The 15,636-nt window shown below is 37.6% G+C and overlaps 1 protein-coding gene across 6 annotated transcripts in view; it reads right to left on the minus strand.

Moving 5' to 3' along the window:
- The window catches only part of TJP1 (tight junction protein 1), a 164,389-nt gene that overhangs the window by 12,616 nt on the left and 136,137 nt on the right, over positions 1-15,636 (minus strand). For 4 of the 6 annotated variants that reach the window (XM_054836728.1, XM_054836727.1, XM_054836731.1 and 1 more), the window contains 15 exons: positions 14,467-14,603; positions 12,303-12,408; positions 11,311-11,461; positions 10,659-10,767; positions 10,077-10,296; positions 9,478-9,662; positions 9,243-9,338; positions 8,724-8,806; positions 7,448-7,658; positions 6,824-6,924; positions 5,305-5,658; positions 4,655-4,906; positions 2,961-3,860; positions 2,522-2,616; positions 1,788-2,012 (listed from right to left, as the gene is read on the minus strand). In XM_054836728.1, the coding sequence (XP_054692703.1) occupies positions 1,788-2,012; positions 2,522-2,616; positions 2,961-3,860; positions 4,655-4,906; positions 5,305-5,658; positions 6,824-6,924; positions 7,448-7,658; positions 8,724-8,806; positions 9,243-9,338; positions 9,478-9,662; positions 10,077-10,296; positions 10,659-10,767; positions 11,311-11,461; positions 12,303-12,408; positions 14,467-14,603 (3,225 nt within the window). The remainder of the gene's footprint in view (positions 1-1,787; positions 2,013-2,521; positions 2,617-2,960; positions 3,861-4,654; positions 4,907-5,304; positions 5,659-6,823; positions 6,925-7,447; positions 7,659-8,723; positions 8,807-9,242; positions 9,339-9,477; positions 9,663-10,076; positions 10,297-10,658; positions 10,768-11,310; positions 11,462-12,302; positions 12,409-14,466; positions 14,604-15,636) is intronic. The other 2 variants (XM_054836730.1, XM_054836732.1) reach the window with 1 other exon arrangement.

The raw sequence follows: 15,636 nt of genomic DNA on the forward strand, positions 1-15,636 counted from the left end.
CGAAACTATCAGGCTGAAAACCAGTATTATCTTATTCCTCTGTGGCAGTAAGTTGTCACCTTCACAGAAATACAAACCCTGAAGTTATACACTAACACACAATAAAAACAAAACCAGAACTGAGCAGCCAAAGAATGGAAGTGTTATGGCAGACAGAAGTGGTAGGTAGAAGTATGGAACAATCTCTCTCTCAACTATTAGCTCTTCTGCAGCAAAAATTCAGTAGTTGCGTGTATTTCTCATGTTTTTCAGTGTGCGTGACAACACTGCAGAGGATAACAAGTGTACAACGAAAGCTTACAAAGCTCTTCAATTGAAGAATTTTTTACAGTCTTCACAATTACTTGTTGGAAGCTTACAGCATTTCTCCCAAAGCATTACTTGCACTTACAATGGCAATGCAGTCTATGCCTACAGATCAAAACAGACTATCTATGGGTAGCCTTGGTTTTTTGGTACATGGGAACATAACTCATAAATGCATTCCAGTAGCTTTCAGAGACCAGCCAAGACTTGGTTTTTAGGTCTCTTCCTACAATGCCCAGAGAGCAGGACAGATATACCCCCATACTTCCATCAGAAGACACAGGGCAAGTGAAAAGGGAAGATAAAAAACACCCTTGACTGAGAATCAGAACTAGTTACAGATTACTACTTGTCTTCCTCCGTTACACATTCCTTCCTTAACATATAAAAGAGTAAAATAACTGGTTACCATATGTAGACTTCTTGATTAGAAAAAACAGTGACTACTTCAAAACCTATCAAACTTTTGGAAAGATTACAATATTCTCAGTTCACAGAGGAAGATATTGGATAGACAATATTACACAAATAAGAACAGGATTCCCAAGTCCCAGCTCAAATCCTTTAAGACAAGCTCTGGAACACAGTGTATCAAGTACATGAAAGACAGCTTGCACATACACTTCACACTGTACGACTTCAGCAAGCTAGTTTATTATTTCAATCTGAAGACCTCATTTACATTATGGTTGCCAGATTTTCAGCTTGACCTGAATAGTCCAAGTTTCAAGCAGGAATGCAACTGAAGCCTTCAAAAATGCCCAATCCTCAGCCGGCATGCAGCAAGCCAAGTAGCTCTTCACAGTAACAGCTACAAACACATCGTTATGGTTTGAATTAAAATAAATTTTGGAAGTTTAGGTAACTGTGGACACTAATCACAAAGTCTGTGTAAGTATCCTCCAAGATAGCCAGTTCTTTACCTGAGCTAAATCTGTGTACAAGTTTTCACACAATTTCTGTATCAAAATGTTCCAAGTCAAGGAAGCAGAACAATACAGGAAACAGATGTTTCCATCAACAGATTAAATTCTGCCCTCAGCAGTATTCCCTAAAGGCTCAGTTTCCTAACGTCAAACGTGGCTAACATGTACAAAGCCTGTCTGCAGAATACATGCATGTGGAACTGGAATATATCAAAACAACTGCTTTGACAGATGTTTAAGCACTCAGTATTAGTTGGACTAAGGAAATACTTTGTTATGTTCTGTTAGTAAGTGGTAAGCAAAAGTAGTAACATAGGTCCTAAAACCTACATAAATCTTAATAAACACACAAATTTACCAAAATAAAAAGTTATGCAGTTATGTGTTTTCAAACTAAAGCTACATCTAAATGGAGACATTGACTTTGTGAATACAAAATAATTTCAGTTAGATACCATGAACCCTGGAATTCCATTGATGGAGGCAGAATTTCTGTATTAGTCCTATATGCCTCCCTCCTTTTTCAAATTAAAAAAGGAAATCTGCAAAACTTACTTAGAATAATTGGTGAAATTCAGCTGATTCTGCGAATGTATTGGTTTAGTGGGCTCAGAATGATGGCTGGCAGGAACCTGTGCAGATGGCTTATTTTCAAAACTCCTGCGATCAAAGTATGAGAGCTGCTTTCTATAATACTCTTCATCTTCTTCAGGATCATAATGATTTGAACGTACAATATCTTCAGGTGGCTTCACTTGAGGTCTCTGTGGTTCTGGGGCCCTAACCAAGAGTAATAATACACAGTTGTCTTGCACAGTTGAACAAGCATAAGTACCCAAATTAAAATCCTATTTTGTAACATACCTAGTAATAAAGCAACCAAAATGTAATTCTTGTAATTACACACCTTGTCTTTTTAATCTATATTGCATGGAAATTAGATAGCTGTGACACAGCATAAAGAAAATCCTTATTTCCCTTTTACCTTACCTTTTCCCTTTTGCTTTAATTTCCAATTATCTCAATTAAACATATCCAATATCTCCATCTTACTTTTTGCCAAGTGTCTTGATTGAAAATGCAGAAAAAGCATATTGTGTCCTTCCCCCGCTTCTCAGCAATCGTGTCCATGAGAACTGACTTTGTGCCCTGCCTTACTATTGACACAGAAATTATTGACATGCTCCAACTCTCCACTCTGCAGTTTCCAATTTGAACCACTAAGATGTGTCTGAATAGTCTAATCTTGTATTGAAAACTAAAATTTAATCAATCTGTTGTGCATCTACCTGTAAGTTGTTTTGTCGTGTTCATACTGGCTTTGAGAAGTTGGTTTTGGACCACTCACAGTTGTCAGTGTAGGCTTAGGTGCTAGTTCTGGAGGCTGTAAGGAAAAGCACAGCATATTCTTTTAGATTCTAACATTTAGAAAGATACAGCACTTCTTGAGTAAGAAAACTCAGGCTGCCCTCCCCTTTCCCAAAAGGGAAAAACAGAATTAAATACTAGCAGAAGATTAATTGGAAGAGTTTTCAGCACAGTAAGATCCTCTTCAGTGTTTTCATGAAAGTTTACAGCATCTACTTTTAAAACATACTGCAGTTAGGTTGTTAAGAGGCTATTCCACAAGCAGTAAAGCTTTCTTTCCAAGACAGTATTTTATTTGTTACAATGCAGCCTCACTAGCAAAAAGGAAGAATGAAAAAAACAAAAACTTAAATTACTCACCTTGACAGCTGATGTATCGCTTGAGTCCTTCATTTTTTCTAAAGATGGTGATCTTCTTCTTTCAAATATCTTAACCCTACTTCGCACAGACTGTGGTTTCATGGCTGGATCTTCTTCATCCTCTGCTAGAGATGGTGGTGTAGGCAGTGGTTTACTGTTAGAAGGCAAAACTTCCGGTTTGGTTTGTGATGAAGGGGGAGGAGGAAGAGAAACACCTGAAGTGCTATGAGAAGGCTCATACTGTCCAGCTTTAGCATTATAAGCTTGAGGAGGACCTTGTTCATAGCCCCTTATATGTGGATCAAAGTACTGCTTCGGTTCAGGAGATCGCGATATAGCTGACTGGTACGGCTGAGCTTCTTGTTTGTATCTGCCATGTGTGTCATATCCAACAGTATGTTGATCTTCGTATCGCACTTGCGGTAAGCTGAAGTTTTTAGGTGCATGCTCATAGCGGGGCCTGCCATCATAGCTCATTACAGGGGGTTCCTCAAAACGAGGTTGTGCTGGGTAATAGCTGCGCTCTGTGCTCTCTTCTATATTTTGTCTGGAATCAAGATCCCTAGGAGGCTGGTTTTCGTAAGCTGTTCTTGTTTGGTTGTAGGGCTGTTTTTCATCATAATATGCCCAGTGCTCCTCATAGGGAGGCACACGGTCATCATAATGTAGGCGAGGGTCATAACCACGAGAAAATTGATCTACATAGTTTGTAGAATCATACCTATATGTTGACTGTTCATAGTCCCTACTCGGTTGTTTTTCTGCATACTGAGCCTGGGATTCATAGATCAGATTTGGGTCTCTTTCCTGTCTCTGTACTGGGTGATTAATTGCTGGCTGTTTTAAGACATAGCTTTGCCTGGATGCTTCTTCGTTAATATATGGATCCTTTCGGTATACCTGTTAAAGAGAGAGGCATACTTTCCAGTGAAAGTGAAGAGTAACTGCAGCTACATTTGAAACGTAATATTTTAAACAAACCTAAGTTTTAAATATTGGCTTTAATTTTGTTTAAAAGCAGAATTTGATGCAGTTGTTTGCAATCACAGGAAGCTGAAATTGGTGATTCAGGAGATCCCTTCCAGTCCTATCCAGTCTTATTTTTTAAGCAAACACATGTAAGCATTAAAAGGGAAAGACAAAGGTAATAGTCTCTCATCTTTAGGGTCTGGTGTTGGAGGGCGGGCAGGGGACACGCTTTTTTGCAGGGGGTGGGAAGAGTAGAAGTAAATCAATTTACATATTTAAGTTAGTTCCAGCATTGCTGGGGAAGTATATAAAGTCACCCAACAAATTGGATTCGTATTCATGATCAAGGATTTGGCATGATTTAAAGTATACAAAGATCTAGTGTCATTTTAAGCAAATAACGTATTTTTCTCAAGGCCTCATTAATAAACAGTAGAACACTGACAAGCTAAAGAGAATCACACGTAAAGTAAAATCAAAATACAGAATGCAGACTTTTTTAAAAAATGTAATCTTTTTGAGAAGTGAAAAGTATATAGTTTGAAGCCATGCACACAAAACGTTAGATGATGCTTAGCAATTCAGGTGCACTGGGGTATTGTGACCTGCATGATCTCTTATAGGAAAAAAATTAGAAGGAATTCTCCAAATAAGGGCAAATCAAAAAGCTCATGTGCTAGCTTGATGTATAGCAGGAAATCAGCGCAACAATGTGGCACAGGTACCTTTGCTGGATCTATATGCGGCGATAAGGATGATGGCTCTTGATCTCTTAGGACTATATGAGCTCCCTCAGTACTTGATGTTCTTAAGGGGGCCGCTTGTGGTTGATAAGAGTTGTAAGGAGCAGCAGTAGGCTCCTCCAGTCTGACATTAGTCAGGCTTACATTAGCATTTACTGCAGAGGTTGATGAGGTTGCAGGGTTTGATTCAGGCGACGGGGAAAGGTAAGGGACTGCAGGTGAGGCTTCTGCTTTCTGTGAAGTGTTTAAAATATTTTAAATATACCGCTATCACTGTATGACTTTATCTTAAAATAATTTAAATGATGCTTTGATCAACGCAGCTAGATGTAGAATGAAATGTACTGAAAGTATCATGCACTAGCACTTCCAGAAATACATTATGCTGAAGATTAAAAAAGCAAAACACTTAAAGTAGAATGGTACTTCCATCCCCCTCCTGTCAGAATGAGTCACTAAAAGAAGTAGGGCAAGCTGATTCTCCAGCTCGTTATAACATATTATTGCTGTTGACAGATTCTTGTATGCACTCACAGTACTGGTAAGCAAGACTATAAACACAGATTTCTTGTTTCAGAGAACCTGCAACCTGATGTAAGCGTATAGTGGTCTGTATAAAATTATTTTCTTACCGGCTGAGAAGTAGTTGCTTTGAATCCTGAAGAATCTATTCTGAGATTTGGCTGTGGCTGAGCTTGAGATGCGTAAGTAGGGTAAGTTTGAGTTTCATGATGCATTCCAGAAGAATCCTCTCTAACAGGTTCAGAAGAACGTGTAATAGCAGATTCAGGAGGAGTCCCAACCTCATCATTCAGAGTTTCATCCAGTTCTTGATCAGTATAAGCACCCCCTTCCGTATCTGTGTCTTCATAATCAGATGTGTGTCTACTGTCTGTGCTGTACATAGAATATTCACTACCAGGAGCTGAGAGGTAAGAAAGGCGGTCATCATGTAAATCAAGGTCATCACTTGTAGCACCATCTGCCTGTGTCAAACAAAATTAGAGTATACATTTACTGAAATACCTGTTAAAGAATGTCCTTCTTCTTGCAATGTAAAGCTAGGAAATTTTTTTGTGATTAAGAAGTGAACAAATGGAATGCATCTATGTTGTTCTGAACACCAACAGAAAGTCTGGTAGTTCAAAAAGTTAGTTATATTCCAAATGCAGCAGCACAGCAACAGTATGAGAATTCAAGAATTCTGAATATCGCAGGGCAAGAGAAATCAGGTTTCAATTGTTGAAGATGTTAAGCTTACACCTAAAAGCCTTTTCTGCAGCCTAGCTCTTTATATCATTTTACTAAGGGGTCAGATGACTGTCAGTGTAAGGGAGGGGATAGTGCAGTGTCCACGGATATCAAAGTGTTCGGAAAGATACAAAGCTGTACTTCAAAGCAATATTATGATATGGGAATCACTAGCTTGAAGGTAGATACAAGGAGGTGAAAGGAACTCAGTCTGAACAGAAATAGACAATCAAAATATTAAGAAACATAGCAATAGCTGATTCATCATTTGCTTACTTGTAGTTGGCACTTTGCTTGATATTAGTTCTTCAAGAGGATGGATCTAATGTGCATAGTGTAACATGCAGCTTGAGAAGGCAAGGGGAGTTTTAGTGGGGAACAAAGAATATTAACTTGTGATTTTGTATCTGTGTTCTCAAAACAGAGAACACAGTTCTCGAAGGTTAGAAGGAACATTAATATGCCACTTGCTTTTCTGTTAAGGAAAAAAACTCATCATCAGGCAATCCCAGCCCCTAGTACCAATGCAGCAGAACACCTGGAAGTTCCTTCATGAAAAAGCATCCAATTCCCACAGTCTTCAAAGCAATAATATATCCTCCAGTTAACAGTGGCAATGGGCAAATGCTCTCACTTGTTACACTGCTACATGCACAAGGACAACTGCACAGCCCTCATTAACAGAATAACTGCACTAATGCAGGGACAAATTAGTTTTGAGCAGGCATGAAGCATTACTGCATTAGATCTTAAAATGATACTTAAAATGAGGAGGTAAAAAGGAAAACAAACTTCATTCCACAAGTATCTGCCCACATCTGTAATACCAGTAAGAATGAAAGAATAAAAAACCTCTCAAATACAGTTTTGTCATTTCTCCCCAAACATATTATTTCTTACCTTTCCTTCTGAAACCCACACTAGTTGGTTCTGTTGCTGCTGAATTGCTTCCTTTAGAGCTCCATACCATCCTTCATTCATTGAATTCAAGTTAATGGTAGCTAGAAGTATAGCAGGTTAGTTTGACTTGTGATTTTTACAGAACTATGAGAAGAATCTGTACTACCAGTAATAAAAGCAATACAAACCGGTAGGTTAAAACTATGAGATATAAATAGTAACATAAACATTAGTATGCAAAGCAACCTTAAGGCCTGACGTAGTTTGGGACATTTTATCCCATAGGAAATACTAAGTTAACAGTAGCTTAGAATAAAGTGAGGCTTCAGTTTAGCCAGACTAAAAAAAAAATACATCATCTTCCTATTTATTCAAATGTTTGATTTTGGCTGATGATCCTGCAAAGCCACCAGATCTATTAGAAATGTCATTTTGATGTTTGAGATTGCTTTAAGTTTGTGCAAACAACACACACATCAATGAACTATTTGTTATTGAATGGGGGAACCTGAACAAGTCAACAACTGCTTGACTTGGTCCATTTTCAGAAAAGTCTGGAGGAAAAAGTTACTCTCACCCCACCTCCCTCTCAAATATACTGGATGACTATTTCTAATTACTCACTTGTAAAGAGATGGTGATTATTTTTGCGTAGCTTGTGAGCTCTTTCATACAGTTTTCTGGCACTTTTTCTTGATTCTGGGCACAGTCTCATTCTCATAGTCTTTACACCCTGCTTAGAATCAGGATTTAGGAACACTACAATAGGATACCACTGGGCATAATTCAGACGGTCCACTGCATTAGGAGTGACATCTAATAAAGCATGTTTGTCCTGTTGTGATAAAAAGGAAAGAGGCAAGAAAGTGAATCATTTGTATACTAGATTTATTTTTTTTTAAACATCCTCAACAAATTTATTTTGTATTACCTTTGAGTTCATTGTTTCAAAGTATTGATTTAAATTCTTTTAATATTTAAATAACAGAAACCAAACCAATTGCAATACGAGGCTACATAGGCACATACATTTTGAACTGTAGGACTGACTACAAAACTATGAACTTTTTAGTATTTAACTCCCTAGTTAAGAAAAAATCTCCTCAAAGTAAGCAGGCACTAAACTAAAAATAAGCAGTTTCCTATTAGTATTCTGCTAATAGGAAAAAAGTAAAGATTGAAACACAAGACCTAGTCTCATTACACACCTCCATCTTCCTTTAAAAATCCAAACAAAAAAAAAAAATCAAACATCAAATCCACTCTGAACGCAAGAACTTGGCCAGCTTTCATCCAGTGCAAGATTATCTCAAGCACACAGCACGCAGTATACCCAGGTGGCTGCCAGAATAGGTCCCCTCCTCAACCACCACTTGGGCATCTGAAAGGCTTGCAGTTTGTTTTTACGTAAGGAAATAAAACGTTGAGGAGTAGAGCCTCATATCATGAGCTAGTGTCATAAGTTTTAAGGATATTAAGGAAGTGAGATTGAAGGACCCTTTCCCCTAGACCTTGCACACAAACACTGATGTCAAGTTACTAATTTTTAAATTGGGGTGGGGAAAGACTAATGACTCCATAAATAAAGCAACAATTTCTAGCTGTAATGTCACACCATGGCTTTAAGTGAAAGAGGAAGCAGCTTAAAACAGCATTAATGGAAAGAGGACAACACTCCCTGGAACAAAGCCTAGAATTGCTTTAAGGCCGCAGTTATAATTATGGAGAAGGAAAAGGGTGGTAGATTTTTTTAAATTAACAAATAGAAAGATGAGAAAGTTATTTTTAAAGCAAACACACTCATTAGCTATTCTTCTACTTTTAAACCACCCAACACTTTACTTGATGATACCAGTTTCACTCCTCTTGTGTTAAAATACAGCAACAATAAAAGACTTACTCTATCGATTATCTGTTTTATAGTGTGAAGACGAATAATGCCAGAACTACGTTGGTCAGTACCAGCATCTCTTGGTTCACTTTCTGGTAAAGAGGACAGTAAAAATCTGTTGTAAATTTACAACATATTCTACATTCCCTTAATAAGGCATAACAAACCATTTCATAGCTCAAATTGTCAATTCAGATGGAAGACACTCTTCCTACTTCAAAATAATACATGAAAGTGTACCCACCAATTTGGCCATAAAAGTCACTACATCTTTATAAAAGCACTTAGAAATAGGATAATAGGGTACCGAATTAAAATGAAATTTAAGAAGGCTATCAATAGAACTAATATTACTTTTACCTCCAGAGAGTTATCAGCAACCAAACAGTGAAAAAGCTTACATTTAGTCTGTACCTTTACATCGTCAACATCTTGTTTAACACGTTAACAACTAAAGAATGTAGAAACAACCAACCTAGCAAAAGTTGACTATTTTGCAACTACGGAAAAGCCTGATCTCACACTTACTTGCAATTTGAAAGATATCTGGTTCTTCTCTAGCAAGTTTCTCCCGTGCAACATCAGCTATTGGACCAAAAATGGTTACAGGTCTGAGAAACCCAGCTAAAATTGAAGGGGGGGAAAAAAAAAGCCAAAATATATTGATTACTTAGAACAAATGCAAGCTACTCTTAAATACATAGCTAATACAAAGCAAACCACACAAACCTGTTAGCCTGCAACAATAAGAATAAAGCCATACCTTCCCGAAGAACAACTCTTTCGTAGGCAGGAAACTTTGTCTGAACAGGTTGGGCAGAAAGATCTTCTCTGCTTTTTCGGAGATTTCTTTTTGAGCTACGCAAACCTCGGAATCTCCAAAAATCCGCTCGATCTCCTCCTGCTGTCTTTGGAAGTGTGTACTGTACACTAGCTAGTTGCTCAGCTCTAAGATGACAACAAATCCCAACCAGTTATCAAGTCAGCTTCTGAAGTAATGCTTGACTAGCAAGCTTATACTTCCAAAAACCACTACCACCTGCTGAATCAAGCTTCCACTGTTTCTGCATTAGAAAGTACGAGACTGAACTACTGAGGCTGATACCACATTGCTGAAACTTTTTGTAGCCTTGTCTCTTGTACTGAAAAGAAAGTTTTCAGTTTTTCTGTGGACTGCACAAGAGTCAAAAGTAAATCCACAGATCAGATATTTAACTTCAATTTGTTTTAACACTTTGTCACTTTTTCTGACTGAACAGTTCTATAAACTAGTGTCCTGCAGACAAGTCAAATCATTCATTATAGATGCAGAATTTAAAACCACAGTTTTCAAACAGCAATTTAAGTATTTTTAGATCGTACCTGTTTTTGTTAGGTATGATACCTCTTTCAACTTCCTTATGATTCTTGCCAATTCGAATTGCCAGCCACGAACCCAGTTTGCCATTGTACAGAGTGTCCACCACCCGGAACACTTCACCTTTGTTGAAACTTAGTCCATAAGGAGATTCCTTTTCATATTCAAAATGAGTTCTGATATAGAAAGAATCCCCTACGTCAGACTCAACAATGCGACGATAAACTGAAAAACCAAAAAGAAACAGCAAAATATAAAGTGTTACATAAGTTCAAGTGATGTCCTATTGCTCACAAGAATTACTCAAAGCAGTGCCTCACCTTAATTCTCCTTGTTTTAAATATACAGTATTACTTCAAGAAGCCTTAACGTCTCAGAGCTGCTCTATTTTAAGCAGCATAACTATTAACAGAAAATTCTACCAACATAAATTCAACTTTCACAGTCAAAAATGTGGTGTTAGTGCAAGGTTAATATTCTTCATAAGGTGCCAATTTCCTGCAAGGCAGAAGTTAGTCATCATTTGCTATACTTTTTGTGCTGTTCCAAGCAGTCTACTACATTGCTCCCAATATACAAATATTTACCGTCTTTTTTCTTCTGTGCCAAAATGGTTACTTCTTCACCTTTCGGAAGATCAAGCAAAAAAAGGACAGCTTCTTCTCTGATGATATTTGTGAAGTCTACGTTATTTACCTGGTATCAATGAAGTAATCAGTTTGATTTAGCATACAACATTACAACAGAGATTTAACTTTATAATGGGAAATTTAAATCAATTTCTTGCTATGATTTTTTTCATTGTTTCATACATACATCTTGAGATACATGCACTTGGTGTGTATCTTGTACCTCTAAATAGTCTCACTTTATTTCTTGATAAAAGCATAGCTTCCAGAATAACAGGTAGTTGTTCATTTTATATTCTTTCGATCAATACTATGGAACACTTCTAAACATCAATAACATACAGAGCCCTCTGTCAATTTAGTGACCCAACAGTTTAAAAAAACCGAACAGCTTTATCAACTGAATTAGTCTAAGAAATTATATGTAAAACTTACTAATCTTCCTAGCAACTGTACAGTAATAGGAGATTTTGCTGCTATTAAGTTATCTAGTAAGTACATACAGAAAAAAAAATCTGTATGAACTACAAAGGCAATATAGTCAACACTACAGAAGGAAAACCTACTTTGGTACAACAAAACATTTGTACTGTTATTGGTTCTGACATACCCTGAGAATCTGGTCTCCTTCCTCTAATCCTTCTTTTGCTGCAGGGCTGTCTTCCAGAACACCAGCTACAAATATACCAACATCGTTGCCACCTGCTAGTCGCAAGCCCACACTGTCTCCTTTTCTGAATTTTACCAGTTTCATGCTCGGCCTGGAGATTTAGAAAATATTCCACTTAGAAGTGCAATAGCATAAAATATCTTGGTAATTTGAGACTGAACACGTGCAAAGAACCAATTAGCCTATTGTTTAAATTAGAGGATATTATGCTATGCATACCATTAACTGCTTATCAACTGCAGCATTTCAACCCACTCATTAGCAGCACTTTGAAAAACCCACCTGTATTTACTTGTTTAGTGGGGTTTGTTTGCCTTACACTCATACAGTGATTTAAGTGAGGCACTTTGACACACTCTTCCAAAAATGTTCCTCCTATTAAAGAACTGTGCTGGCATATAGATCTATTTTGGCTCTAAAGAGATTAAGACGAATTTGAGATGAAACCAAACTAGAATCTATTCTCATGTACACTCATGTCCCTAAAGGAGATTATGGTTGAAGTACGCTCATTTCCACATCATGACTTTCCACATTTCTGCAGTCACCTTAATAATTGGAGAGCAATGAATAATGAAAGGAAAAATATGCCACAGTATCTCTCCTCCTTCTGGAAATGGGGACAGGGCAGGAGAGGTGGGGGTGCCCAGGGAGAGATAAAACACCAAAATTCTTATCAGCAGTTGATCATTGTAACTGCTCATTTCCACAGAAAATTAATAGACTTAAAAATGGTATATTACACAATATAAGTGCCAACAAGGCTCAGGAATAAGCCTGAAGTCTTCATCCTAATATTTCTGAACAGAAGCATCAGGTCAGCATATTGGACTTTACATCAGACCATTTATACAGGTTATTTATCACTTTGCATAAAAACTTGGTTTGCTCAAGGACCATACAGATTTGAATAGAGTTTCAAGTTACATTACCGTAGCATTCCATCTTCATGGGTTGAATTGGGTAAAGGACCATCAGATGGACTGACTGGTAAATCCACATCTGGCTGACCTCCTTGTGCATACACTGGCTTTGGTTCTATTAAAATATCAAAAGATTTCAAGTGTCCGTTTGGTCATTTAAAGATGAGAAAGTAAAGCTTAACTTAATTAAGAGCTTAATGACTTCTTCAGTAGCCTTCCTCTACCCCACTTAAACTGACTTAAAGCTGAAAGTCAAATATTAGAAACTTAGAAGACACACTCACCATGCCATTCAAAGCAGCATGATTACTGGCCTAATTATTACTTCAGTAAATATCCCAAAACTTCCTTTGTACTTCATTAAGTACTCTGAACACCACAAAACAACAAGAACCAGAAGGCTCCATGCTCGCAAGACCTCTTTCAACCCTGCTGTTTCTCACCTTGATTTATCTGACATAACTTGTTCATTTTCCATTGGCTCTCTTCCCTCAAGAATTCAATTTTGGAAACGAAAATACCACAAACACTCAAACTACTGCTGCATGCCTTTAGGTTGGCAGATTTTTGTCCTTACCATATAGTAAAATATCATTTTAAGTCTTTAGTGACCCTTTCCTAGCCTAAGCCTCTGATGATCCCTCTGAACAAATGCTCTCCTTCCATCCTCCCTTGACACAATCAACCATGACAGTCATCTCGCCCTTAGTCTAAGCAGCAAACTGTCACAGAATTTGCCAACTACTTTTCTAACCACATTTTCATTACAGTCTTTGAAAGACCCTAATTTCCCTAGAGCTTTCTGTGAGGCTGTTAAAGGATTACGCCCTTTATTGCGCCTTATTATCTCAGACTACGTATTACAGCAAGTTAATTTTATCTGCAGATGCAAAGTTAAATGTTATCTTTACGTACTGGCCTGCATGTCCTCCCGTCCAAACTGAGTATTTCCATGCGCCTCTTCCCATTCACCCAAGAACAGAACATTTCTTCTTCCTCACTAACCAACAAAACCCCCCCAGTACTTATTACTTGCTTGTCAGTCCCTCAAACCAATTATTACTACATTACTTTGGATTAAGAACCATTTCAAGGGTCTCCTATCCTGGCTAGCTTTGTATTATGACAATTATTTATCTTCTACAGAATTCATCTTTCTAATCTCACTACCACATCCTTTTTTTATCTTGGCAAAAATAAACTTAGCTCATTTGCATCTTTTCGTAACACCACTGCAAAAGGTCACCTCCTGTGACTATCTTTTTAATAACGTCTGCTGCATCAGATAATCTATTCTTCTCATTTTCAAGATCTTTCAGAGTCTATCAACATCATAACTCTTCCAACTCATCACCGAGATAATGAATACTACATGCAGAAGTGTCACTGCTCATCCCTTAAGTCTTCAAATATTTTCAAGTTGGAATGTGCTTTTTCTCACTCTATCCAGCCTTTCAAGAAAAGCTCCCTCTAAACCATCTATATAGCTCCCCCTTTCTCCACAAGTGTCTCAGTCTGTAAACAAAAATCTTAAGTCAGCCTGCCTAGAACAGTGTCCTGGCAGCATATACTCTTATGTTCTTTCTTTTTATACCGACTGGCTTTTATCTGCTGCCATTTAGCTTATTCTTCCCTTCTGGAAAAAAGGAAGGAGATTTTGTTCCAGTTTTATTAGTTGTACTGCACCTGTTAAAATGCCTTCTTGGTCCATGACTGTAGTAAGTACTACAGTAACAAAGCATTTCAGAGTTGTTTCAGTTGTGTCTTGGGAACAGTAGTTCTAAACAGGCTTAGCTACACCCTTGTTTAAATACAGTCTGCTACCGTAACCCAAAAGAACCAGTTTACTGATTGACTCTCAGAAAAGAAATGACAGATTTTGACCTTGCTTGAGAAATCAGGACAAAAAACTCTTTACAACCACCACCTATAAATACAGCTCTAAACACTGAAGTTTGACCCCTGTATAACTGGCAGACCTCACAGCTTATGTTTTCAGGACTGAAACTAAGATATAAATGGGGTTACAGTTACAAAGACTGAAAAATAATTAGTACTTGGTCTGATTCACGACTTTAGAAATCATTCCACAAATATACAATGGCATAAAGTCTTTACTGGTCATCCATTCTCAACAACATGCATAATTAATATATATATTTAATGTTTTTACCTGGGAGTGGTGGAGTTTGTTTTTCAGTTCTTTCGACTGCCACCTCTTCCACAGTTTTAGAAATATCGTCTGCATTCTTTACAGGTGTAGAGACAGCTCCTGGTTTAGTTATTCTCTCATCTTCTCTGCTTCGAAGACTATATTAGAAAAAAAGATTCCACTCTGCACATAGAATTGTCTCTGTGACTTTGGTCTACTAAGACTAAAGAATAAATCCTTTCATTCACAAAGTCCAGGTTTGGTGGATAAGGAATTACCAAGTACTATTTAACACTGTTTTGTTCTTAGACTATCACATTATCAATAATTGTTACCATTTCTAACTCTGAGCATTTTGTCCCTGATGTTATGTTAATAAAGGACTTCTCTAGATATGGCTACTTAGAAAGAGGAAGGACATGGTGAAACAGACTGCCCTCTGCTTCAAGCACAGAAGCCATACACGTGCTGTATACTGAAAGCTATATAAGAAATTGAGAAGCAAAGGGAAGAAGGGGAGAAGAGCAGTTGCAATGGTCTTTTTCTCACCCCTCCCTGCAGAGGTCATGCATTTTTGGACTTAATTCTTAGGCTTTGCTGTGATGAAGTTAATTTATCTTCTCCTTGGTACAGCTGCTGCCCTGGAAAACAAGTGCTGCTGGTGTGGCTCTTGGTAGGGCTTTGCAGAGATAAAAGGAAGAACACAAACATGCCTCTGATTTCTCAGAGAGGATGAGGCCTTCAAGCCACAGCTACTATGAGACAGGAGTGCTTCTCATCCATGTATTTTAGTAAAAAGACAACTCGCTGCTTCTTACGTGTTTCCTATACAGTGTACAAGAAAAGCATGTATGACAAGTTAAAAAAAATCTCTTGTTCTTTAAATGATGAGAGCAACTAAAGCCCAAAAGAACATATTCCTTTAGCTCAAGAGATCAGGTATTTTCCTATTGTTAGATGGTACAGCTGGTAGCTGTACCTCTACAGCAGAACTGAACAGAACACACGCTGCATGTTGAAGTGTTAACTGTTACACTGCTATCTGTTGAATAGTAAATAATTTAGAGTCAGACCAGAAGAACATTAAATAAGTTGGAAAACCAAAAGTAGACCAATATTCCAAAGAGTCATAATTCCAGAGCATGTACCTTCTTAAAAAAAGTCACGAGATGCTCAAAATATCTATTCAAT

This window comes from Grus americana, chromosome 10 (assembly GCF_028858705.1).
Source record: "Grus americana isolate bGruAme1 chromosome 10, bGruAme1.mat, whole genome shotgun sequence".
In the NCBI taxonomy this organism is placed as follows: domain Eukaryota; kingdom Metazoa; phylum Chordata; class Aves; order Gruiformes; family Gruidae; genus Grus; species Grus americana.